The sequence below is a fragment of the Pseudophryne corroboree genome, chromosome 6 (genome assembly GCF_028390025.1).
Source record: "Pseudophryne corroboree isolate aPseCor3 chromosome 6, aPseCor3.hap2, whole genome shotgun sequence".
Classification (NCBI taxonomy): domain Eukaryota; kingdom Metazoa; phylum Chordata; class Amphibia; order Anura; family Myobatrachidae; genus Pseudophryne; species Pseudophryne corroboree.
In genome coordinates, this window is record NC_086449.1 from 787,513,134 (window position 1) to 787,539,639 (window position 26,506).

The 26,506-nt window shown below is 46.4% G+C and overlaps 1 protein-coding gene and 1 long non-coding RNA gene across 3 annotated transcripts in view; one reads left to right on the plus strand and one right to left on the minus strand.

The window, feature by feature from the left end:
* Window positions 1-26,506, plus strand: part of ATP10B (ATPase phospholipid transporting 10B (putative)) — a 650,716-nt gene that overhangs the window by 414,595 nt on the left and 209,615 nt on the right. For both annotated transcript variants that reach the window (XM_063928760.1, XM_063928761.1), the window contains 2 exons: window positions 19,686-19,948; window positions 22,368-22,562. In XM_063928760.1, coding sequence (XP_063784830.1) covers window positions 19,701-19,948; window positions 22,368-22,562 — 443 coding nt within the window. In that variant the 5' untranslated portion in view covers window positions 19,686-19,700. The remainder of the gene's footprint in view (window positions 1-19,685; window positions 19,949-22,367; window positions 22,563-26,506) is intronic.
* On the minus strand, window positions 388-6,817 carry LOC134935732 (uncharacterized). Its single transcript, XR_010180376.1, has 3 exons — window positions 6,458-6,817; window positions 4,836-4,887; window positions 388-975 (listed from the first exon to the last, which is right to left on the minus strand). It is a non-coding gene; the product is annotated as an uncharacterized LOC134935732 (long non-coding RNA).

Consider the following 26,506-nt stretch of genomic DNA (forward strand, 5'->3'; position numbering starts at 1 on the left):
TATCCATGCTCTGTGTATAGTTATACAGTATACAGTATATATCATTATTATTCTTTAGCTGCAGCTATTTTTGTTTTGATCATACCAGACATGTATTGCAATAATGAGATGATTTCCAAAGAAAACTGTGTTGTCATAGAGACGGTTCTATACTATATATACTAAATTGCATAGTTAAAGTTTAACACTGGCTGAAAGTCTGCGGAATGTGGAAAATAGGTAAAGAAGAAAAATATTGCGAGACAGAAGAAAAGAGTTCATAAGGTGGAAAAGTCAAAAAAATGGAGTAAGAATTGTGTTATCTACTTAAGTGAGGACTTCTTGAGTGTCTTACTTGCCATCAGCATGTACATCAAACATGCTGAGAATGAGTCCCACTCATCCTTAGCAGCACTGCTGGGCTATCAGTAAGTGCTTACCCCACAGGTAATTATTATTACTGGTGGCAATATCATTGTGCCATCAAGGTTTCATTTAATTCAGGGGCACACAAATATGAAATAGCAGAAACCTCTTTTTAAAATTGTGTCCATAGCTCCTTGCACTGCAGAAACCATTACATTTTTAACATATAACAGGGGGTTGGGGGCAATCTTATACTGATGTCTCTCCTACAACCACATAAAAAAAAAAATTAAATAAAAAATAGTTTCCCAGTAAAGGTGATAAAAACCACAGATTGCAGGACTAATAACATCCCACTGGTTTGCCTCTCGAAAAGCAACTGGAATTCACTGGTATCTCAGCTGTAGATGATTCCTGTGGCTACTGTAGGCTCTGTTTTGAAAGGAGATGGTTATTCTCTGATCATTTTCAGTGATTCCATCAAGCAGCTGTTGCAGACAGATGAATTATTTTTTCTGATCTCTGTAGCTGAGCTGTGTTTCTATTGTAGCTATCTTATTCCAGGTCATTCTTCTTATTCCTTGTGGCAACCAAAAGCAATGGGATGTATTGGCTTATCCTCAGACGTGCCTGTGGGGGATAAAAAGTCAACTCACTTTCAAACAACTCAATGTAGTGAATAAAACTGCGCTCTAATAGATAAAAGCGGATATGGTCACTTAGATAGAAACAGAGCATTTACTTGACGCGTTTCTCAGCAAGATGTCTGGTTTCCTCAGAAGGTCAACACACATGAAATACATCTGTGTCCATTATGTGGACTTGAATTTGTTAGTTGCAGCTGCTAATGGAAATAGTATTTATTTTGGTACACCCCTGACCTGCTTCAGTCGGGATATGGTCGTTAGGTCGACACAGCTTAGGTCGCCAGCCATTAGGTCGACATAGTCAATAGGTTGACATGTACTAGGTCGACAGGTCAAAAGGTCGACATGAGGTTTGTTGTTTTTTTTGTATTTTTTCACTCTTAACGATCCATGTGGACTACGATTGGAATGGTAACCTGTGCCGAGCAAAGCAGTAACGGAGCGAGGCACCTTGCCCGAAGCATGGCGAGCGGACACGATTTACTAATTGGGGTTCCCCATGACTTTACGAAGAAAATCACACCAAAAACAGTCCAAAACCTCATGTCGACCTTTTCACCTGTCGATCTAGTATATGTTGACCCAATTCCCATGTCAACCTAGTGCATGTCGACCTATTGCCCATGTCGACCTTCAGTGGTCGACCTAATGACTGTCGACCTTAGTTGGGTCGACCCAACGACCCATACCACTTCAGTCACGATGGCCATTTCTCTTTAGCTCCCCTCCGTGAAGGGATGTCTAGATGGGAGTGCAGTTGGTGTAGCTACTGGAATGGCTTCATTGCATTCCTGCCCCCTAATACAATGAGCTCCGCATTCTGCCACAGTGAGTAGAACCACAATGACACAATTGGGCAGCACGGATGGTGTAATGGTTAGCGTTACTGCCTCAGGGCACTGAGGTCATGGATTCAGTTCCCACCATGGCCCTAACTGTTTGGAGTTTGTATATTCTCTCTGTACTTGTGTGGGTTTCCTCCAGGTACTCCAGTTTCCTCCCACAATCCCATAATATACTGTCAGGTTAATTAGCTCCCAACAAAATGCAGCTTCGGGGATGGAAGGGTGAGAGTGCAATAAAGCAGCTGGGGGGGCGAGAGTAGTGGAAAGCAGCTGGGGGATAACAGCAGGGGAAAGCAGTTGGGGTGGGATGGTGGAAGTAGAGGAAAGCAGTTGGGGGTTGGAGGGTGAGACGAGGGGAAAGCAGCTGGGGGGGTGAGACGAGGGGAAAGCAGCTGGGGGGGTGAGGCGAGGGGAAAGCAGCTGGGGGGGTGAGGCGAGGGGAAAGCAGTTGGGGGTGGGAGGGTGAGAGCAAAGGAAAGCAGTTGGGGGTTCAGTGATCGCGCTGAGCCAAAAAAAAGTGGGTCCCAGGGACCCCTCACTTTTGAAAATTGGGGTCCTACCGGTCTTTTTCTGGGTCCCATCGGAATGAAAGTTTTAATTAATCTTAATGTGACCCTGACTGGTTAACATATGTGTAATAAGCCGGACATATTAATAAATATTGTAAAAATGACCAATATCTAATTAAAATGTATATATATAACAGTATATGTGTTTATATACTCCTGATGTGGAGTAAAGGTTTGGTGAGGTAATTTGGGCTCTGTGGTGCTTATTGGGGAGCGGGAAAAAGCTTTTGCCTCGAGACTCTCCTTCAGAGACTGGTATGTACAGCTGTCTAAGATCACAGCTGGGGGGTACACGAGACATCACCAGGCTGGGGGTCCCGCGACCTGAGCGGGAAAAAGGACTGTTCTCGAGACCCTGAGGAGCACAGTATAAAAAGGGGAAATCACAGCGGTTTACCTCACACTGGTGGTGCCCCTACGGTGAGCATAATTTCTCCTGCCCTGCGTTCAAGAGCTGTAAACATTCAGCAGGAGCAGAGGAGAGGAAGGAGCCTCAGTCCGGAGGAAAGCGCACCTGAAGATCGGGCTAGAAGAGGGGACGGCAGAGAGTGGAGGCGTGGAAGCTGTATCCAGGTGAAGAGGTTTGGAGACTGCGGCATACAAGAGCGGAGACTGAGAGGGCGATCACCGAGGGAGTACAACTTTATATGAGGTACATCTTGGTAAGAGAAACTCACCTTCTGAACTCCGGTGCCTTGCGCTGCTCACTTCTATAGTTTCCGCTGTCAGTCCCGCTATCCCGAATGTACCGTGGCTACTGATTCCATATGCCGGCGCCACCCACCTCATCTACTTTCTCAGAGAAGCTGCGCCTGAGCTCCGCCTAGCATAGCCGCCTACATCACTATCTCCGCCCGCCGGAGCCCGTACATGATCGGCTCATAGCTAGAAGTAGCCGCCCACGCTCCTCCTTGTAGAGCCGCCTCCACCTCTATCTCCGCCCGCAAGAATACTGTAAATTATCAGCTACATGCTGTAAGCAGCCAACAACGCTCCGCCTGGTGGAGCCTCCCTCTGCTAATCTCCCAGCCTGCTTGAGCGGCTTACCCTGACCGCTACAGAAGTGAAGTAGCATCCTAAACTATAACTTGTTAGCATTACCACAGATTTACCTTTCCACCGCGCTCCCAAGCTAAATGTCACTCTCATCGCCTCATATGCCGCTCCCCTCACCTTTGTTGAGTTTACCTGTCCCGGGGTACTGACAGCATCAAGCCCACTGGTAGCCCTAGCTAGTGACAGGTATCAATTGGTTGCCACTAAGAGTGACAGGGGGTGTGGTCAGGATTGAGCTGCAAAGGCAATGGGCAGGAGCCTATTGTGAAGACACCTAAGGTCTGTGCTATATAAACTGTTAGATATCATCATAGCCTTACCTAGATGGTTACATGTACAGGACACTCAGCTTATTTATAAGGGAGCATTAATAAGTTTCAACGGTTTAAATGAGGAACAGCTTATTTAACAAAAGAAAAGAAGGGTCAGAGGACTATAGGATAAATTATACGATATATACAGCAGGCATATCCCTATAATACAAGAGCTCCTATACTTACTTACCTGATGCAGGAGAATACTTCTATTTAGCCTGAGAGATTTCAGACTGTATATCATTAAGTGCAGCATCTAGTCAATACTGAATTCATTGGAGAGGATTTCTCATAATTCATTAAAGGCTATATTGATCCTTATATTACAATCCGAACGGAATTACAATATATATATTATACACAGCCTAACTATCCATTGAAACAACTTAGAGGAATACATTGGCACTATCAGAAAAAAAAGAAATAACTTTGATGCTTTATAATGCCCTTCTTTGAAAAAGTTCTTTATTTGGATACAATTGAAACATTGTTTCACATAACAGGAAACCAGTGATACAAGTATCTTTCTCCGGCATATAACCCACAACTAGGATATTTATAGTGATATTGAATAATCTACCATTCCTTTGATATTTCTACAAAGGATTTCACCTACTGGTTGGAAGAAAAACTACTATTATAGGGGAATATATATATATATATATATATATATATTCAGTATACAGAGGAGCCAAGAGTTTAAAGTGGTGTAGGAAGGACAGCTTAAAATATATATGCATATATATAAATTCTCAGGAATGGGATACGGACTTCAAGTCACAGAATGGTTGTAGTGGGACTCTCATAGCAACTGTAAGGTATAATTTAAATGTAATGTTATTTAATGTTTTAATATTACAGAGAAGAGCAAGGATGACTTATTCCATATAGTAAGTGTTTAAGTTAAGTGTATACTATGATGATATTTATGTAAAAATACTGTTATTTATGGTATGTATGTAATATAATATGAATGTTGCCACTAGTATGTATTAATAACTAAATATATATCTAACATAAACTATACTGAAAGGAATCTCCTGAGTGTTGATTACTTACCTGAATTATATTGTATAGTGGAGAATCGATGGAAGAAAAGGGACTTTGGCAGCTGTAATAGATAATATAATACAAAAGGTAGTTAGGGTTTTTTCCCAAATTTACCCATTCAAGATATTTCATTATCTATAATAAATTTGGGTGGAGGCACTGTAATAAAGGTACCGAATTTAGTAACCTCAGAAACAACATCCAAACAATTAGGGTTACATTAATCTTATTTGGACACTACAAAAGTGGTGCAAGGTGGGGAGGATGGGGTGACAGTGCTGCTGGGCTGTGTAGTATGCAGGACACCCTGCACCAGAGCTGTAAATAGACATTTTGTGGCCTTAGGCAGAAAGTGAATTGGTGTCCTACCTCCTAGACCGCAAAGCATAGGCAATGCGCGCCTTCGGCGCGCTGCAAAATTTTAGGGGCGTGGCTTCACGGGGAAGGGGCGTGACCACATAAGTGCCAATTCACATTACACCACACAGTAGTGCCGCTTATACACATTGCACCAGGTAAAACCTCCTATGCACACTGCACCAGGTACAGCACGTTATACACATTGCGCCAGGTAGAACCTCCTATACACACTTCACCAGGTACAGCACGTTATACACATTGCGCCAGGTAGAACCTCCTATACACACTGCACCAGGTACAGCACGTTATACACATTGCGCCAGGTACAGCACGTTATACACATTGCGCCAGGTACAGCATGTTATACACATTGCGCCAGGTACAGCACGTTATACACATTACACAAGGACAACTAACATTTAATGATGTGAACGTAAATCCGAGGCTGTTAACAGATGGTGACCTCAGTAGTATATTATGGAGAAAATTAAAACCTTTCCTTACCTGGCTTACCATATTAAAAAAAAAATAAAGACTTGATCAATTGTCATTTTGAAACAAATACTCCTGCTGCTAGCTAGGTAATGCCAACCTAAACAACATGGCATGTAATAAATGCATTTAAAAGCTGAAACCCTCCACAAAACACCTAACCCCCCCAACTATCAGGCAATCCATCACCACATCACCTGTGGTGATGGGGAAAAACACAGCCGACCACAGCTCCAGCCCCCCTCTCTCCGAAGACGCCAGCCAGGGAACCTTTACAGCTGCAATAAAGCTAGTAGTCACCGACCACTTCTTACTCCCGACACCAGCTGCACTGTCGCCGCGGGAACCCCGGACCCCTTAGCAAACCCAGGCAGACACTCACACGGCCGTGACTAACACGCGTCATGGCCGCAGCTATACATAATACCGCCACCAATACTTCACCAGGTGGCCATAGCGGACTGACTCACGGGAACGCACCACACGTCAGCAGGGATCGGCGTCCGTGATCTAGTGGGTAAAGCTGGGCAAAGTGACTGGGGCTTCCCGCGGTGCCGTCTGAGGCAGTGGCCGCACTGCCGCTCTTGCTTTGAGAGAACACCTCAAAGGCAAGAGCGGCAGCGCGGTCACTGCCTCAGACGGCACCGCGGGAAGCCCCAGTCACTTTGCCCAGCTTTACCCACTAGATCACGGACGCTGATCCCTGCACATTGCCAGCACCTCTCAGAGTCCCTGTGGAAACCCCTGTCCCCCATCCACCAGCCGCAATATACACTCACCGACACCGAGTCACCCGGCCTCCGCAAGCAGCCAGGCGCCAAAGAGGAGGGGAAACTGGCTCCACCTCCTCTTTATATCATTCAGCCCGAGGCCAGCGTGTCAGTTAAACAAATCCCCCTTACAGATTGGCGGAATGAGGAGCGCGTCCCCGGGGACCCGACCACTTTGTAAACTGGAGTCCCATGTCTTCAAAAACGGGTAAAAAACGCGCTATAGCGCGTTTTTGCGATCACTGGGGTTGGAGGGTGAGAGGAGAGGAAAGCAGCTGGGGTTTGGAGGGTAGGAGTAGAGGAAAGCAGCTGGGGGTTGGAGGGTGGGAGAAGAGAAAAGCAGTTGGGGGTTGGAGGGTGAGAGGAGAGGAAAGCAGTTGGGGGTGGGAGAAGAGGAAAGCAGTTGGAGGGTGAGAAGAGAGGAAAGCAACTGGGGGTTGGAGGGTGGGAGAAGAGGAAAGCAGGAAGAGGAAAGCAGCTAGGTGGGTGAGACCAAGGGACAGCAGCTTGGGTGTTAGAGGGTGAACCTAATATTTCACTGGTGTCCAAATATCATTAAAAGAAAAGAAACATAGTGACATTGTTACTGTTATACTTTTGTGTGTATGCATTGAAAAACATTTTCTCTAAATAATAATAATAATTTCAGAAAGGTGTTGTTGTTGTTTTCTTCTCTGAGGATAATTATAGACATTCATTTGCTCATTTTTCTACGGTAAAGTTCCCAATTAATTTGCATAGGTCAGTGAACCCTTAATTATTTCTGAAATGGTACATTAATGTGAGAATTGCAAGAGGATACACTGCTGTGTATATTAAATCCACAATGACATCAGGTGTATTCACTGAGCAATAAATCACAGAACAACACAAGACAACTGGGTAAAACCATGAAAACACGACATTTAATCTGAAAACATGCGACAAAAAGGACACAAAATTATTTACGAGCTCAATTGTCACAAATGTTGTGCAATTAAATAATAATAACACTTGCATCCAGAGGGGTCTATAAGGGGAAGCTGGTACCCGGGATCCCTACATACAAAATACCGATATTGGGATCCCGATTGCGAAGAAGCCAACAGGTTTGAGTTAGAGGTGTTATACCCTCTTCCCCTACCCCCTTAACCCTTCCTACCCGCTGCCTACCCCTTAGTGCCTAAACCTAGCCCCCCGTCCCCACTGCATAAAACTAACCCTCCCTACCCGCTGCCTAACCCTAACCTCCCCCTTAGTGCCTTACCCTAACCTTCCCCCGTAAGTGCCTAAACCTACCCCCCCCGTCCCTGCTGCCTAAAACTAATCATCCTGCCCCGCAGCCTAACCCTAACCTTTGTTGGGTGGTGCCTAACCCTCAACCCCCCCTTCCTCCCCGCACTCTACCCTCCCAGGGCATGAGCTAACCCTAACCTTCCCCCCGTAGCCTAAACCTAACACCCTCCACCCCGGCTTACCTCTGCAGTGCCACGATGTGTACCTATTTGGGATGCCGGTATTAGAATTCCGACTAGCGTCTGGGTTCCCGCGTCGGTAATCTGACTGCCGGGATTCCAACAGGTGGGATCCTGACTGCATCCCGTCGAGGGCCATAGAGAGCGGGGTCAAAACAGGGTACTGTAGGGGGTGTTGCCGAATCGTGGAGGCATGGTCATGAACCAAAGAAAATATGGAAATAAAACAGTATGCCCCACGCACCGCTCAGCCCGGCGCAGATTCACAGGTTGGGGTTGGGATGGCAATCTATGAGATCGCTAACTCGGTCACATCACACAGGCAGAGGAGACTGTGCAGGCCTATAGTTCCGTCATCACGCCCTATGTGAGAGAACTCCATTACAGCACCGTTATGTCCCTTCATCTGCAAGTGGCCATGTATTTACATTGGGTTTCAATGCATGCATGTAGCAAAAACATACGACGAAACATTCCTCAAATGCACTTGCATTGAGCTGTGCATTCTTATTTCTCTTACGCCCTATAGGATACTGGGGTTCCATTTAGTACCATGGGTTATAGACAGGTCCACTAGGAGCCATGGGCACTTTAAGAATTTGTTAGTGTGGGCTGGCTCCTCCGTCCGGGTGAAAATCCACCAATAGTGGATGCATCAGTATCCAGGCTGTCACGGAAAATGGTGTTGCCTTTCCCTGGTGCAGCCTCCCTGAAAGATACGGCCGATCGCAAGACTGAGACTACACTCAGATCATTGGCCCTCATTCCGAGTTGTTCGCTTGCTAGCCGCTTTTCACAGCAGTGCACACGCTAAGCCGCCGCCCTCTGGGAGTGTATCTTAGCTTAGCAGAATTGCGAACGAAGTATTCGCAATATTGCGAAAAGATTTTTCTGTGCAGTTTCGGAGTAGCTCGAGACTTACTCTTCCAGTGCGATCAGTTCAGTGCTTGTCGTTCCTGGTTTGACGTCACAAACACACCCAGCGTTCGCCCAGACACTCCCCCGTTTCTTTAGCCACTCCCGCGTTTTTCCCAGAAACGGCAGCGTTTTTTCACACACTCCCATAAAACAGCCAGTTTCTGCCCAGAAACACCCACTTCCTGTCAATCATACTCTGATCACCAGAACGAAGAAAAAACCTCGTAATGCCGTGAGTAAAATACCAAACTTCTTAGCAAATGTACTTGGCGCAGTCACAGTGCGAACATTGCGCATGCGCAATTAGCGGAAAATCGATGCGATGCGAAGAAAATTACAGAGCGAACAACTCGGAATGAGGGCCATTGTACACGGCTGCTGGGGTGGCCCAGAGACCCACTATAGCACGTGTGTGGATTACTAAAACCATTGCTAGATGTTCAGGTAACCTAATTGAGCGGTTGGATTCCTTATCTAGGGGGGAGATTATTTTACTCCTGCAACATGTACAGGTCTCTGCGAACTTTATGGTGGAAGCCATAAAAGAAGTGGGTTTGCTTAATGCACGCACCACTGCTATGGCAGTGTCAGCATGCAGGGGCTTATGGTTACGCCAGTGGACTGCGGACCCAGATTCCGGGAAAGGCGTGGAAGGCCTACCCTTCACAGGAGAGGCCTTATTTGGAGACGAACTAGACAAATGGATCTCCAAAGCTAATTCGGGTAAGTCTACATATCTTCCTTCTGCAGCTCCCCCAACTAGGAAGACCTACTCAGGACCTACTCTACAGTGCTTTCAGACTGCCAAGTTTAAGGGCAAAGCCAGAGGATCTTCTACAGCCAACAGAGGTGCTAGAGGTAAACCACGCAAACCAACAACTGCCAGTACTCAGGAACAGAGCGCCAGCTCTACTTCCGCAAAGCCTTCAGCATGACCGTGGGCCGCGATGCCTGGAAGACTGGCAGGTAAGAGTCAGACTAAAAAAATTTCAGTCACATCTGGACAACATCATGCCAGGATCCCTGGGTCATTGATCTTATTTCCCATGGCTACAGATTGGAGTTTCAGGAACTCCCACCTCACAGATTCTTCAAATCAGGCTTACCAGTTTCACAGGAGGCAAGTATAACCTTACAGGATGCCATTCAAAAACTGGTACAAACGCAGGTCATTGTTCCAGTTTCACCTCATCTCCATAACAAGGGGTATTATTCCAACTTGTTTGTGGTACCGAAACCGGTAAGGCCGATTCTGAATCTTAAATTATTGAATCCGTACTTACGAGTGTTCAAGTTCAAGATGGAGTCTCTGAGAGCGGTGATCTCAGGTCTGGAGGAGGGGGAATTCCTAGTGTCTCTGGATATCAAGAATGTGTACCTTCACATTCCGATCTGGCCGCCTCACCAGGCTTATCTACGGTTTGCACTGCAGGACTGTTCCAGGCCCTGCCATTTGGTCTCTCCACGGCACCAAGGGTGTTCACCAAGGTGATGGCAGAGATAATGTTTCTCCTTCGCAAGCTGGGAGTGAACATATTTCCGTACCTAGACGATCTTATGATAAAGGCTCCGTCCAGGGAGAGGTTGAACATGCATTGGCTTCACAACCCAACTCCTGGATTACGGCTGGATTCTGAATCTTCCGAAATCTCACTTAGAGCCAATTCAGAGGCTCCCTTTTCTAGGAACAATACTGGACACACAGTCGCAGAAAGGGTTTCTTCCATTGGAAAAGGCATTGGTAATCCAGTCAATGATTTGGGATGTCCTGAAGCCAACCCAGATATCGGTGCACCTATGCATTCACCTTTTGGGAAAAATGGTGGCCTCTTACGAGGCTCTTCAGTATGGAAGGTTTCATGCACGACCCTTCCAGCTCGATCTGTTGGACAAATGGTCCGGATCACATCTTCACATGCACCAGAGGATCCGTCTGTCGCCAAATGCCAGGATCTCCCTTCTGTGGTGGCTACAGACTTCTCACCTGATCGAGGGCCGACGGTTCGGGATTCAAAATTGGATTCTGCTAACCACGGACGCAAGCCTCAGAGGTTGGGGAGCAGTCACCCAGGGGGTGCAGTTTCAAGGAAGATGGTCAAGTCAGGAAGTCGTCCTTTCAATCAACATTCTGGAACACAGGGCTATATACAAAGCCCTTCTGCAGGCCTCATATCTTCAAGATCGGGCCATTCAGGTCCAGTCGGACAATGTGACGGCAGTGACGTACATAATCCGACAGGGCGGAACAAAAAGCAGAGCAGCAATGTCAGAGGAGTCCAGAATTCTCCTCTGGGTGGAAAAACGTGCTGCGGCGATGTTGGCGGTCTTTATTCCGGGAGTAGACAACTGGTAGGCAGACTTCCTCAGCAGACACGACCTACACCCGGGGGAGTGTGGCCTTCACCCGGAGGTGTTCAGGTACTTAACAAGTCAATGGGGATATCTACAGATCGACATGATGGCCTTTTGTCTCAACAAGAAGCTCAAGCGGTATTGTTCCAGGTCAAGAGATTCACAGGCAGTGTCGGTGGACGCTCTAACGACTCCATGGGTATATCAGATGGTGTACGTGTTTCCTCCACTTCCTCTGATCCTAAGAATTCGGGAAAGAATAAAAAGGGAAAAGGATCAAGCAATTCTCATTGCTCCGGACTGGCCAAGAAGGGCCTGGTACGCGGACCGCCTGGAGATGCTCCTCGAAGATCCTTGGCCTCTACCTCTTCGCGAGGATCTTCTGCAACAGGGCCCGTTCGTCTATCAAGACTTACCACGGCTACATTTGACGGCATGGAAGTTGAGCTGCTGATTCTTGCCAGGAGAGGCTTCCCTGACAAAGTCATCCTGACTATGATCCAAGCCAGGAAGGGGGTAATGTCTAAACATTACCACCGTATTTGGAAGAAATGCGTATCTTGGTGTGAGAGCAGAAAATATTCTGAGGTGGTATTTCATCTAGGGCGTTTCCTGCTTTTTCTGCAGTCTGATGTGGGCCTACGTCTGGACTCAATAAAAGTTCAGATTTCGGCCAGGAGGTAGATATTAAATATTTTACGTGGAAGAAAGTCACACTGTTGGCCTTGGCTTCAGCGAGACGTGTGTCAGATCTAGGGGCGTTATCTCACAAGAGCCCCTACTTAATTTTCCATGAGGACAGAGCTGAACTCAGAACTCGTCAGCAATTCTTTCCTAAGGTGGTGTCCGCGTTTCACATTAACCAACCTATTGTGGTTCCAGCTGTTACGGACACCTCTGCTACTTCAAAGTCTTTGGATGTTGTGAGGGCTTTGAAGGTATATGTAAAGAGGACAGCTCGTCACAGGAAATCTGACTTGCTGTTCGTTCTCTATGATCCCAATAAGATTGGGTGTCCTGTTTCAAAGCAGGACTCTCTCTGCACGTTACATATACCTCCCCCCCTTCCCCCCGGCAGTGCACATGGGCCCTCATTCCGAGTTGATCGGTCGCAAGGCGAATTTAGCAGAGTTACACACGCTAAGCCTACGCCTACTGGGAGTGAATCTTAGCTTCTTAAAATTGCGACCGATGTATTCGCAATATTGCGATTACTAACTACTTAGCAGTTTCAGAGTAGCTTCAGACTTACTCTGCCTGTGCGATCATTTCAGTGCTTGTCGTTCCTGGTTGACGTCACAAACACACCCAGCGTTCGCCCAGGCACTCCCACCGTTTCCCCGGCCACTCCTGCGTTTTTTCCGGAAACGGTAGCGTTTTCAGCCACACGCCCCTGAAACGCCGTGTTTCCGCCCAGTAACACCCATTTCCTGTCAATCACATTACGATCGCCGGAGCGATGAAAAAGCCGTGAGTAAAATTACTTTCTTCATAGTAAAGTTACTTGGCGCAGTCGCAGTGCGAACATTGCGCATGCGTACTAAGCGGATTTTCACTGCGATGCGATGAAAAATACCGAGCGAACAACTCGGAATGAGGGCCATGGTTTTGCCCATTAGAGAACAATTTTGCTGCTGCCATCAGGTCTGAATTATGCCCACAGTCTGTAACATGGCAGTTAGGAGCTGATTGGTTGGTACTTTATCTCTCTCCACTTTATCACTTTCTAAGACTAAGTACATCTCCCCCTAAGTGGCTTAGTGTACTAAAATAATTTTCTTTCAGCATTTGAGACAGAGTTTTATCTATTGAAAACTATAAAAGGCTTAATTAAGCCTTAACAAGTAAGGAAATTTATTTTAGAACACTGAGCCACTATTATAAAAATATATATAAGCATACAATTGATATTTAATTGAGCTTAACTTTGTTAAATAGGATAAGACAGCGCTAGAGGGTGTGATATAACAATATTACCGAGCTTGTGTAATGGACGGCTTAGGAATATAAAACACACTTCTGTTGCATTAATGCATATAAATCCGTATAAGTTGTAGAAGGAAAAAGAAAATTTCATTTGTATTTCAATAAATGTGAAAATAATAAGAGATATAACATTGTAGAATTAAACGGCTCCGATTATAATCATCACAATACATTAAATGGTAATAATAATTTTTATTTATGTAGCGCTGTTTTCCACATATGACTCAAGATGCTTAACAGATAATGGGGGTCATTCCGAGTTGTTCGCTCGTTATTTTTTTCCCGCAACGGAGCGATTAGTCGCTAATGCGCATGCGCAATGTCCACAGTGCGACTGCGCCAAGTAAATTTGCTATGCAGTTAGGTATTTTACTCACGGCATTACGAGGTTTTTTCTTCGTTCTGGTGATCGTAATGTGATTGACAGGAAGTGGGTGTTTCTGGGCGGAAACTGGCTGTTTTATGGGTGTGTGCGAAAAAACGCTACCGTTTCTGGGGAAAACGCGGGAGTGGCTGGAGAAACGGAGGAGTGTCTGGGCGAACGCTGGGTGTGTTTGTGACGTCAAACCAGGAACGACAAGCACTGAACTGATCGCAGATGCCGAGTAAGTGTGGAGCTACTCAGAAACTGCTAAGAAGTGTCTATTCGCAATTCTGCTAATCTTTCGTTCGCAATTTTAAAATGCTAAGATACACTCCCAGTAGGCGGCGGCTTAGCGTGTGCAATGCTGCTAAAAGCAGCTTGCGAGCGAACAACTCGGAATGACCCCCAATGTGAACATAATGCAGTACATAAACTGTGACCAGAATAAAGACACATATAGCTTACACCAAAGATGGCTGAATAACCTGGTACACCCATGGGTGGGATTTGGCTTAGACTGGCCCACAGGGATACAGGGGAAACCACCGGTGGGCCCCACTGCCTCGGGGACCACCTCCTGCTCTAAGGATCAGGTTCCAGACTGTGCACTTGAATTATACATTATACATAAGTTACCTTATACTAGACTATGGTGTATTTTCTACAGTGCATTGCTGTTATTAATCTGTTATTAATCTGGAACATTATGCATGCAGCAGCTGAATTTAATGAAGGGGCCCAGATGTTGCACTTTCTAATGGTTTGTCAAACCAATGTGGTGGCAGGCCACACCCCCTCTGCAGACTGGCCACACCCCTAAACATGGCCCCCTACCACTGCATTCCCCCGGTGGGCCCTACGTGCCCCGGTCCGACACTGGGTGTGATGACAAATACATGGAAGTGGAACTGATGGTTATGTAAGGGTTCTACTTCTAGTTGTACTACACTGCAATTTACCCCATTTTTGGTCCAGTGGCGCGGAGAGGGGGGTGGCAGGTTCTCTTTAGCGCATACCTCCTAACTGTCCTGATTTTCGTGGGACAGTCCCGTTTTTTTGGGGCTGTCCCACCCGCAGGCTGCAGTGTCCCGCGGTGGGTTGGGGCAGTTGAGAGGCTCCTATCAGTCACTGCTCTGTCTAGCAGAGCTGCAGTGAATAGACGATGTGCACATGCGCACAGCATCTATTCATGGGAGTCAGAGGGAATGGGGGCATGCCAGCAGCTCACAGGCATGCCCCCCCAATGACAAAATCTGCAGGCGTGGCTTGTGATCACAGCATCCCCACATAGCCACGCCCCCTTTCCCTGAGACCGCGCCCCTTTTTGGGCACTGGTACGCCGCACAGAAGTCCCGACTCCCAAAGCAACAGTGTTGGAAGGTATGTTTATTGTAGTGCACAGTTTTCAGTACAGCCATGCTCACAGTTATGTATACAAGCAACAGAGATGAAGCAGGGCAGGCGGTCATGTATATAGGCACGATAATGCAGAATATCACAGGGTTCCCCATGGAGCTAAGTACTACACAGACATGAAGTACTGTGGTGCTCAACCTTAGTGCCAAGATGGCACCGCGCATGTGCAGACTAAAGAATGTCAGCCATCTTGGTAAAATATCATATGCTTCAATTATGGAGCTTCATGAAGGAGGTGCAGTGGCGCATTCCCTATACCAACAAGTGCCTGTACAAAACAAAGAGAACAGTATATGGTTTTCTTCCTGCAGTGTTTCCACATAGATGTTCATTCCATTGTCTGCACATATTTGCCTATTGATTCATTTTGGGGAGCTAGGGATGGCCATCGACCATCAATGATTCAAAACAATCGATGGTCTATGGCCAATGTAGAACAGTTTTTCCATCGATGAGGGAGAACCATATGGTTTCCCGCCATCGATGTTACAGAGCAACCACTTTTTTTTTCTTCTCAAGGTGCCTGGACACTGAGCTTAATATTATGCCCTATAGTAGTGCCCTAGTTTATTTTATGAACCCTTGTAGCATACCTCCCAACTGTTCTGATTTTTTTTGCTGGACAGTCCTATTTTTTTGGGACTGTCCCGTTGTTCCAGCCGCGGGCTGCAGTCTGCACACAGCGTCTTTTCACCTCTGCTCTGCTAGGTAGAGTAGCGAGTGACAGTAGTCTCGCTACTGCCCCATCCCACCACGGGACACTGCGGCCCACGGGTGGGACAGTCCCAATAAAAACTGGACTATCTCGCAAAAAATCAGGACAGTTGGGAGGTATGTAACAATGGTTCATAAAATAAACTAGGGGAATACTATAGGGCGTAATATTAACAACAGCACTACTATGGTTCATAAAATGAGCTAGGGCACTATTATGGGGCATAAAATTAATAAATGTTGTGGAGCGGTGTCTCTCTAGAAGCATTGGGATCAGGGCCCCTTCAAAATGTTATGGGGCCCACAAAGTTCTGGTTACACCACTGGGTTCACATATATTGCTATAAAAGCTGCACTGGAGTGAGCATTGGGGCTAATTCAGACACCTGATCGCTCGCTAGCTTTTTCTGCAGTGCTGCGATCAGGTCAGAAGTGCAGATGCGCATGCACCTCAGTGCGCAGGCGCGTCGCACTGGTACAAAGCGGATCGTTGCTGTGCGATGGGTTTTACAAAGAATCCATTCGCACAGCTGATCGCAAGGAGATTGACAGGAAGAGGGCGTTTGTGGGTGGCAACTGACAGTTTTCTGGGAGCATTTGGAAAAACGCAGGCATTCCCAAGCGTTTGCAGGGCGGGTGTCTGACGTCAACTCTGGGCCCAGACAGGCTGAAGTGATCGCAGCGGCTGAGTAAGTTCTGGGCAACTCAGAAACTGCACAAAGTTTTTTTTTTTGTACCGCTCGGCTGCACATGCGATTGCACACTTGCACAGCTAAAATACACTACCCTATGGGCTGCGACTATCTGATCGCAGCGCTGCAAAAAACTGCTAGCGAGAGATCAGGTCTGAATGACCCCCCTTGTTGCTTGCCATGAGAGCACAAGGCCAGTTCAGCTACTTGGAAAGGGGCTTAAGGTTCAACAGAACAGAATCCACATTTTGATTAATACAGTAGATAAATCGTAGCATTATTACTGCGAGAAATCCACACTAAAAACCCCACTTGATACATGAAAATACTGTACAGTAGATATAAACTTCCCTAAAGAGAAACAGTTGTATAATTCTCTTCAAAAGTATGGGTTTTTTAACGTTAGCCTTGTCAAAATCAAGAAAAGGGACTTTGTATAGTTAACAATGCGCACATTCACTTCACCACCCAGATTATTATTTCTTACAGTAAATGACAGGGCGGTAAATCCTTTGAAAACATCTCTGAGTTTGGTTATATTTAGAATCTTTGTTCTCTGTCCTTCATTTTCAAGAGTTTGTTTCAAAGTTTTAAAACCTCATCTTTTAGAACATTGGAGGAAAGTGCAGGCTCCTAAAGTGTACCCTACTTATTCCACTTGTAGCACTGAGGACTCTTGCCTCCTTACACAGTGTTCCTGAGTGTTAGGCTTGTGCACTTAAATAGCAAAGTCTTAATTCCCAATATATAAAGGCTTATTGTATGAAGGAGCATAGAGCTATAGCAGGGAGAAAAAGTGCCTTGTACCAGCCCCCCTCCTGAAGATGTGACATCATGATGTCACAACAGGGGGGTGAGAACTTCCGAGACAACTGAGAAGCACTCGATGCCTCCTAAGGATGCTCTAACCTCCGGATCTAGCTACTCTGCATGCAGGGGTATAGCCAGAACTTTGTGGGACCTCTCGGCTCTGGGCCCCATAGCAGCTGCACTCCCTGCACCTATGGTAGCTATAACCATGTTCCAGTAAATACAGGTGCCACGGGGCAGGAATGGTGCTGCCTCGTAGGCCTTGCTCCCCGGTCTGTGCCACTGCTTGTCCATCCCCAGTTATAAATTATAATTATAAATAGTTTTTAATATTGCAATTGACATTTGTTGTTACACAGAAAAGGTCACTAGTGTAAATGGGCAGACAATTGCACCAGGTTAATAAATAGCTTCTAGATCTGTTTGCTGTGGTTTGCATTAGAAAAATACTTTCATCAGTTTAACTAAAAGTAAGGTAGTCACATACAGTACGATTTCATCATTGAAGTCCATAGTTTGTATGTTAACCAATTGACGTGGGTGAGTGCAGGGGTGTAACTTGGTCCCAGTTGCCCAGAAGCAACGTAGAGGTTGTTACCCCCATTAAGACCAGCCACCACCACCCCACGGGGGACAGTGATTACTCTATCTGCCTTCTATCTTCATGTCTGCAGCGATGCCAGGTGCCCGTTGCATATTCTATGCCAGGAGCCGGATGCACAGGGGCAGATTCAATTGCCAGCGGGAAATGTAAAAAACTCCACAGTGCAGGGTTTTTGCTATTCAATCAGGGGACCTAAAAACTGTGTATTTTTGGACCTCTGATTTTTCCTAAAATAGTTTTTTTTCTCGTAGCTAAAATCGTTAATTTTCAGAAAAATCACCAGAACTTGATCTGGGACCCCAGCGGCACACCCGCTAAGGACTAATTAAGCAATTGGAAATTCCCAATTAGCTTCATTAATTGGTGATTACTCACCTTCTGAAGTGGGATCTTCTTTATCCAGCGTCAGGATCCAGTTCGTCTGAAGCAGGTTGAGTGAGATGTCTCTGTGTGTGTGTGTGTGTGTGTGTGTGTGTGTGTGTGTCCCCTCTCCCCCACCCACCACTCCCCCCACACACACACACACACACACACACCCCAGAGCCAGCCACTGGGAGACCTTTATCTCCCAGCAGCTTTTGCACCTCCCAGCCCCTGGGACTAACAGCTGCCCCCTCCCCAGTGGCAAGATGGAGGAAAGAACATCAGGCAGAAAAGTATTACTTTTAATTTGTTTAAATTGGATACCACAGGTATGGGGAGCATGTGCATACCAGCAGTAATCCAAAATTGGATGCAAGGTTTTCTTTTACCTCGCTAAACCTCGCACTCAATTGAATTTCCCCTATAGTGTGTAAGCTGTAGCAATGGTGAAGGAGCTCCGTCAGAGCTGGACAGGGCTTGCCTACAGAAGTTCCATCTCTGTGGATGACTAGTAGTGTAACTACCGCTATTGCCGTGGAGCTCAGCAGCTACAGGGCCTGAGAGCGATGACGATCTATCGTGAGGTGACATTAGCAGCAGAAGTGACCGGCCCTGGAACTATCTTTGCCTAGAATGTCTGTTGCAAATGTTGGGCAGCTGGACTCCCAGAAGACTAGACCAGACTCCAGGATTTTGCCCACTTCCCCAGTGACGAGGGCAGTCTGGGGGGTGGATGACACAATTTGCAGTGAATCACATAATCGTGCTCCCAACCCCACAGTATAATGCTGCAAAACACAACATTGTGCAGCTGGGGGCTGAGATTGCACAAATCTCACAATACCTATTCACCTTATATAAGTATATGAGCCGGAGATATACATAGCTGCTGTGTATTATAGTGTGCAGTTGCTGTGATAAAGAAGATAACATTTTTATATACCCTTTCACATGCCCTAATAAAAAAAGTTGTTTGATGTTTTGTGCTGTCGGCTATAAATGGAAATAAATGTGAACTATTAATGTTGCGTTTATTGTCTGGTAGGGACCTGTTACAAGGCTGCCAATAAGGAAGTGGAAGAAATTAATCCCAAGCAAGTGTGAAAATTCTAGCACTGTAATGGGCCTAAATAATGCACTGGTTCCAATGTATAGATAGACAGTGTCTAGGTTGACAGTCAATATGTTGACCCCATATGATCTACATGCATTAGGTCAATATGGTCAAAAGGTTGAAGGAAAACGGTAGACAGTGCTTAAGGTTGACAAGTACAAAAGGGCAAAATGGTCAAAGGGACAACATGACAATCGTCGAAACACAAATGCTCATCCCAGGTTTTTTCAAGATTCTTCATTTTTTACAATGTCAAGATGCTATTCCATATATTTTGAAAGATCAACAGAAATGAATTATGATCCCATTGTTATGAAACCATTTGGTCATTATAACATACTGTACATCAGATGACAAGAAAAGTGTAGACTCCGAACATTGCAGTTACGTTTAGATAATTTCTAATGCTTTGTAAAATGACCATGTGAACAGTTTATAATTCTGTTTCAGATCAAAGTTTCATCCATGGATTCAACTTTCTACCGTTGGAAGAGGGTTTCACAAAAAGATTCAGAAAGGACACCTCTACTGCAATCCAAGAGGAAAGGTCCAACATATAACTTGAACAAGCAACGGGTTGTCTTTGCCAATAACAGGAAATGGGATGGAGACTGCAACACCATTTCCAAGTTTTATGTTGGAAATAAAATTAGAACTACAAAATATACTATTTTAACGTTTCTGCCCAAAAACTTATTTGAGCAGTTTTACAGGTAAGAATAACCGCTAACATAAGCACAGGGTATGGTCACGGTAGCACTTGTGTTTGTTCCTGATTGATCAGCCACTGGTGTAACTCGTAAAATGGTGCAGAAGGGAAGAAGTGGAAGATGCTGGGTGGTGGAAATAGTGTAGTGCAAGTGGACTGTGGGTTGTTTGAACAGATGGGAGATAAAGGAGGTGGAACAGTTGGGGTAATGTGAGGTAGATACAGGTTGGGGCCAGATACTAACGCAAAGATGGTGACAGAAATACAGAAGGGGAGCAGGGAGACAGACAGAGAGGGTAGGGGTATACGTGGTGGTGCGGTGAGTAGAGTCTGAGGTGGGTAAGAGATGAGTAGTGACCCTACTCGCATTGTAGTTCTTCAGGAAGCACAAGACATTGTGGAAAAGCTGTGCAAAGAGGAGAATGAGAGGGAAGTGAAAGATGTTGGCCCAAATAATTTGGGAACAGAACATCTGTTGCACCGCCTGAATGTGCACTGTGGTGTGCCAGGGTGCTCTGGCACACTGTTTTAGAAGCACTGTGCTAGGTATAGCAAAAACTTCCCCCTGCCACCCCCGCCATGCTTCCCCTGAATGCACCACTAACTTTCTGTAGATGGGCCCTTTGCTTCACCTGCACAATACTCTTTTAAACTTTGCAAGTTTACATAACCAGTTTTGCTAGGTACAGTAGTTTCACAAATAACAGGTCACTGTTTATACGTACAAGTGTACATTGGGTTCTACACCAGATGTACTTGCACCTTGTCTCTTGCATATGACTGTTACCATTCCCACCATCCCATATAGGGACCCTCTTCTCCAAATGCCACTATGCATAGACTTCCTTCAAGCAGGCTTATAGAAATGACCTTGAGGTGATGCTTGACCCTTACAGTGTTGGGCTGTATTACACAGGGACTCTCCCCAGGATACCCTTACAGTAGCACTGCCTGGAGGCAGCAGCCCGTTCCTTCATGTATGGAGTCACTTTAACAGGGTTATTTTACCCTTTTCGTTGTCACTATAAATGGTGCCCACATCATAAATGGTTTCCCTCATCATACAGTAAATACATTTTTATTGACCCTGTTTAGTTAACATTGACGACTTAACGTAATTAATAAATTTGGTTTATTAATCTAATTACGTATTTATTTGACCTCCTAATTTTTTTCATTAAATAATAATGTCACCGCCCTTAATAAAATAACTAATAGGGTTTTGCTGCATTATTCAATACACAGTGATTGCCTACATAATAAATGTAACGTGCCTACTCAGCATCCAATTGGCCAGATAGCTGGAAAAGCTTGGTGTTAGAGAACCCACTTATCTGTCACAACCGCCTCCTTTTCTTCTGGTGGGTTTGCAAATCCAACGCTTGATGATTATCAGGGTGGCGATATAGGGGGACTCCAAGTTGATCGCTCGCTAGCAACTTTTTGCAGCACTGCAATCAGATAGTCGCCACCTATGGGGGAGTGTTTTTTGGCTTTGTAAGTGTGCGACCGCATTTGCAGCCGAGCACTACAAAAACATTTTGTGCAGTTTCTGACTAGCTCTGGACTTACTCAGCCGCTGCGATCACTCCAGTCTTTTTGGTCCCGGAATTGACGTCAGACACCCGCCCTGCGAACGCTTGGACACGCCTGCGTTTTCCCAAACACTCCCAGAAAATGATCGGTTGACGCCCATAAACGCCCTCTTTCTGTCAATCACCTTGCGATCGACTGTGCGAATGGATTCTTCGTTAAATCCATCGCCCATCACCGATCCTCTATGTACCCGTACGACGCACCTTTGCATTGCAGTGCATGCGCAGTTTTGCAGAGTTTTAACCTGATCTCAGCGCTGCAAAAAGTTGCTAGCGAGCGATCAACTCGGAATGACCCCCATTGTGTGAGGTTCTGTAAAAATGGTGGTCTTGTCACTTTTGTGGCAGATTTGCTTTTAGTAAATCTGATGCTTTGAAAACTGCCAAAATAAGATGAAGACCCCCCCCCCCCCCCCCAGTGATTTTGATGAACCGCACTTTAGTAAATTTCTCCCAGAGGGCTGAAAAAGGAAGAGCAGCATGCACAGCCTTACATTCACTTTACAGAATGGATTGTGAAAAAAAAAAAAATATTAAGTACTGAAAAACAAAAAGGAAAATTATTGCGGAAAAATTGCGCTCCGAGCATGTTTTAATTATTCAGACCCAGGGAGACCGCTGCCTAGAGCAGGCCCTAGGTGAGGCTACGCCCTGGGTAGGGTAACGATAGCCGGGAGTGTAGCTTTATAAATACTGACTGAATGAACAGCAAATGGAAGTCGTCACTTTCGACTCTCTTTTTTTACGCAGTGTACTAAAATCAAAATAATATACTGTACATGTTTAAAAATAGCAATCATTTACAGTTATCTCCTTACTCTCTCACAGGTCTGCAAATCTGTATTTTCTGTGTCTTGCTATCTTGAACTGGATGCCAGAAATTGAGGTGTTTCATAAGGAGATAACGATGGTTCCCTTGGTAATAGTGCTGCTTGTTATTGCGGTGAAGGATGCTGTGGAAGATTCTAGAAGATATCGCAACGATAGGAAGATCAACTTGAGGAAAACAAGTGTATATAACAAGTAAGAGTTGTATAATATAAGCAGTTAAATGTATTGCAGTTGCAAAACTTTCATCACCTTATATTACCTCAATTTAGATTTTACATTCCTATATTAAAACAGGCTGTTTTGTGTTTTCTTGCCACCTCACATGGTTAGGGTACAACGATAGAGATATACACGGTACTAACAATGGGTGTGTACTTGGCTGGTACTAGACATAATGCAGTTCTTACTGAGTTTTAGACACTGCCTGGAATGTTTGGGGGTTGGGGGGGGGGGGGGGGGGGGTCCACTATCATATGTACAGTGCATTAATGTAGTATATACAGTATAGACAGGTTCACCATTATTGGGGGTTTTATTAGATATGTGTTACATTATACAGTGTTCCCAGCACTATGGTGTACTCACTACAGTGCAAAAGCTGGCAGATTATACAGGATGCGTTTAGACACCACTCGGGAGACGGGCGCTGGAACACAGACAGCCGACATCCCAAAGGTAAGTATTGGCGTACAGGCTAGTGTACCTCGTGGGGTGGAGGATTGGGGTTAGACACTGGGGGGGGGGGGTTGGGTTAGGCACTGGCGGGTAGCCCTAGCCACCCCCTGAGAGGTTAGCCATAGCCACCACCCTCCCCCCAAGGATTAGGATAGGGGGTGGAGCAGGATAAAAATACTGTACTTACCCCCTCCGATGTCAGGATCTTCACTATCATGTGACCGCTAGCATTCCGACCAGCAGTATTACATACCGAACTATCAGTATTTATTGTTTATATGTGTATAGAGAGAGCCAGACCATGCAATGTAGTATCCATGTTGTCTGCATGCTATGTCCTCTCTTACGGTTGGCCACACCCCTTATGAATGGGCCGCTACCACTGCATTCTCCTGGTGGGCCCTTCATGCGATGCTGAGTAAATATAAAATGTCTTTGTTTTGCATGTATGTAGAAATAAGAAATGTTCCTTACCTGTAACATCAGGGCTGTGTGACCAATTGAATCATCCACAATGAATCTGTATACCTTTTGGTGACTAACATATACTGTTCAGGTTTTTATTAATTTATCCGGATAGTTATTTGTTTGTAAATATTTATTAAAGATCAGGTTTCCTTTTGCATATGGTATGTGTAAATTTGCATTGCTTTTGCTCAGGAAGCAAACGCACAACTGTACAAATGAAACTTCTCCCTGCAGGGGCAGATTGGGGAATAGAGGGGTTTTTCCCAGGTATGCATAGTTCAGTAAAGGCCTGATCAGGCATATTCAGCCCATGCAGACCAGCGTGTAAGCCAGCAGCGTTTCTAGACAGAGGGGGACCCATGTGCAGACTCCATGTGTGGGCCCCCTCCTCTCCTGTAGCCGTCACCGCCGCGGTCCGCGCTGAGACTCTGGCACAGTGCCAGAGTCTACAGTGCATGCGCAGGACTCCGACAAATGTAATGGACTCCGTGCCATTTTACCGGAGTCCTGCACATGCGCTGTAGACTCTGGCACTGTGCCGGTCTCTAGTGCTCAGTGCGCTAGCAGCGGCGGTGACGGCTACAGGAGAGGAGGGGGCCCACACACAGTCACCGATGGATGCCAGGAAGGTAAGTATAGAAAAAATGGGGGGGCATGGCCTGATTGGATATGGAGTAGGACGTGTTCTCCTAGCTCCCCAGCCAACAATATCCTGACTAGATCCTGTTGCCCCTGAGTGACTACCTAAGTGGCCCTGGACGGCTGTCTGAATGCCTGCTGTCCGATCTGGGCTACGTTTTACTGGGATTCTGTGCCCTGTGTCCCTGCTGGGACCGTTTATAGGAGTGTGCTGGACCCGACCTGCATGAGACCGGCGCCATCTTGGACAGCGCTGCCCGGGAGCTATACCACTCCTCTCCCACCCGGCTTGCCTAACATACCTCATGGCCGGCGGGAGTGTAGCACGGGGGCCCCGCCGCTCGAACAACTCGCCGCTCCGCTCCTCTTCCCCGCCGGACGGCCAGGACACTTGTCGCGGCTGAGCTGACTGCAGGGAGCCGCCGGGCGCCATCTTGCGGTTGGCGGGCCGCATGCACGGAGCTCCGCCGCCCGCCCCTGACAGTCCTGGGCTGAAATTTGAATTTGGAACAGCCCGTGCGCCAGCCGGAGAGCACCCCCGCTGTATAGTTGACGAGCCTTGCCCCCCTGAGGGCTATAACACCGGCTGCACTGTATGTGGGGTTTTCCGGGCGCCATCTTGTGGTTGGCAGAGGGCTCGGTTCAGCTCCTGACCACACCTCTCCTGCTGGAAGTGTCTCTCACATATTGTTTGAGCTGCTGAACCTGACTGAAGGCTGGAGACTAATACTGAGAGCCCTGCATTGCTCTACCTCAGCAACACTACCAAGACCACTGGTCCTTCTATATATATATATATATATTTGTCCCGCACCTCTTGGCCCTTTCACAACGTGCTAGTACCTGCGCCCCCTCTCCTTGCCTGCATTGCTTTGATATATATCCGGTCGGGTACGGCGGCATTGTGTTATCCAAAATGGTGAAAGGCCGCCAACAAAACGCGGCGGCGGGCGCAATGGAGAAGTTTGTTCGCAATCCCGGTCCCCAACAACAGAGGAGGGAAACTACACAAGATGAGTCTTCACCCCCCTCTCCTGCACACAGCTATGCCTCATCAGAACCGCCCGATGCTGCGTTACAAAGAGTGTTGGATGCCGTAACAGCTAGTGAGGCCCGCTTGGCTGATAAAATTGGACAGGTGCAGTCCGACCTCTCCATTATCCATCAAGACCTACAAAGGGTGAGAGAGAGGGTGGGTGAGGCCGAAACCCGTATCTCCAATGTCGAGGATACTGTCACCCCGCTGGGACGGCGAACTGATACTTTGGAGTCTCAGATGACTGATGTGCGCAAAAAACTAACGGATATGGAGGGACGCCTACGTCGCAATAATGTCCGTTTCATCGGTTTGCCCGAGAAGGAGGAGGGCTCGTCTCCTGAGGAATTTCTAGAAACATGGCTTCGGAAGGCATTTGGATCCGATGAATTCTCGCCTCATTTCACCATAGAACGAGCTCATAGAGTTCCGATGCGCCCATTGCCTCCGGGGGCTCCGCCTCGTACCTTCATCGCCAAGTTCCTCCACTTCCGCGACCTGGACACTGTTCTGAAACTTGCTCGCACGAAAGGCCCCCTAAAGTGGAACGGGTCGCTAATATCGGTCTTCCCAGACTTCGCGGTGGAGGTGCAGAAAGATAGAGCTCAATTTCTGCCTGTTAAGAGGAGACTCCGGGAACTTGATCTGCCATACGCCATGCTCTTTCCATCACGATTACGAGTGGTAGCTGATGGTGAAACCAAATTTTTTGCGGCTCCTCGAGAGGCGATGGTATGGCTGGATGGACGCTTCCCGGCGAGACGGGCTCTTGCTGATCCGTGATTAATTCCTGTGACTCTAGTTGCAAGAGATTTTCTGTACGGGATAAGATTATCTGCATATATACTGGGGGGATGCAGGATGTGGAAAAATGTTTAAGTATCTAAATGCTGCTCCCTGAGGATGTGAGGGTGGTTGGGGGGATAATTATTTACCTGATTTTCTGTTTTGGTACTCTCCTCATACTGACCAATTATTATACTTATATTGCTGAGATGCGGGAAAGGGGGGCTGGGGGAGAGGAGGGATATATCTGTGGTCCGAATATATCCGATTGTATTTTGTTCTTAAGTCCCGGGGGGAGACTTTGTATGTTTCGCCCCTTTTTCTATCTTATAGGGGTGATTTAGTCTAATGGCTGGGGATGTTTTGTTTTGTTTGTGTTTTGTTTTCTCTTTCTTAGGGCCATTATATTCTTGGCTCCACCCAGAGTATAACTCGTTGTGTGCTCTGGGTTTGAGCCGGTGTTAGGTTAAGGGATCCAGGTATGCTGCAGGTTGGGAGTAGTGTACAGGGTGGGGGGAGGGGGGAAGTTAAA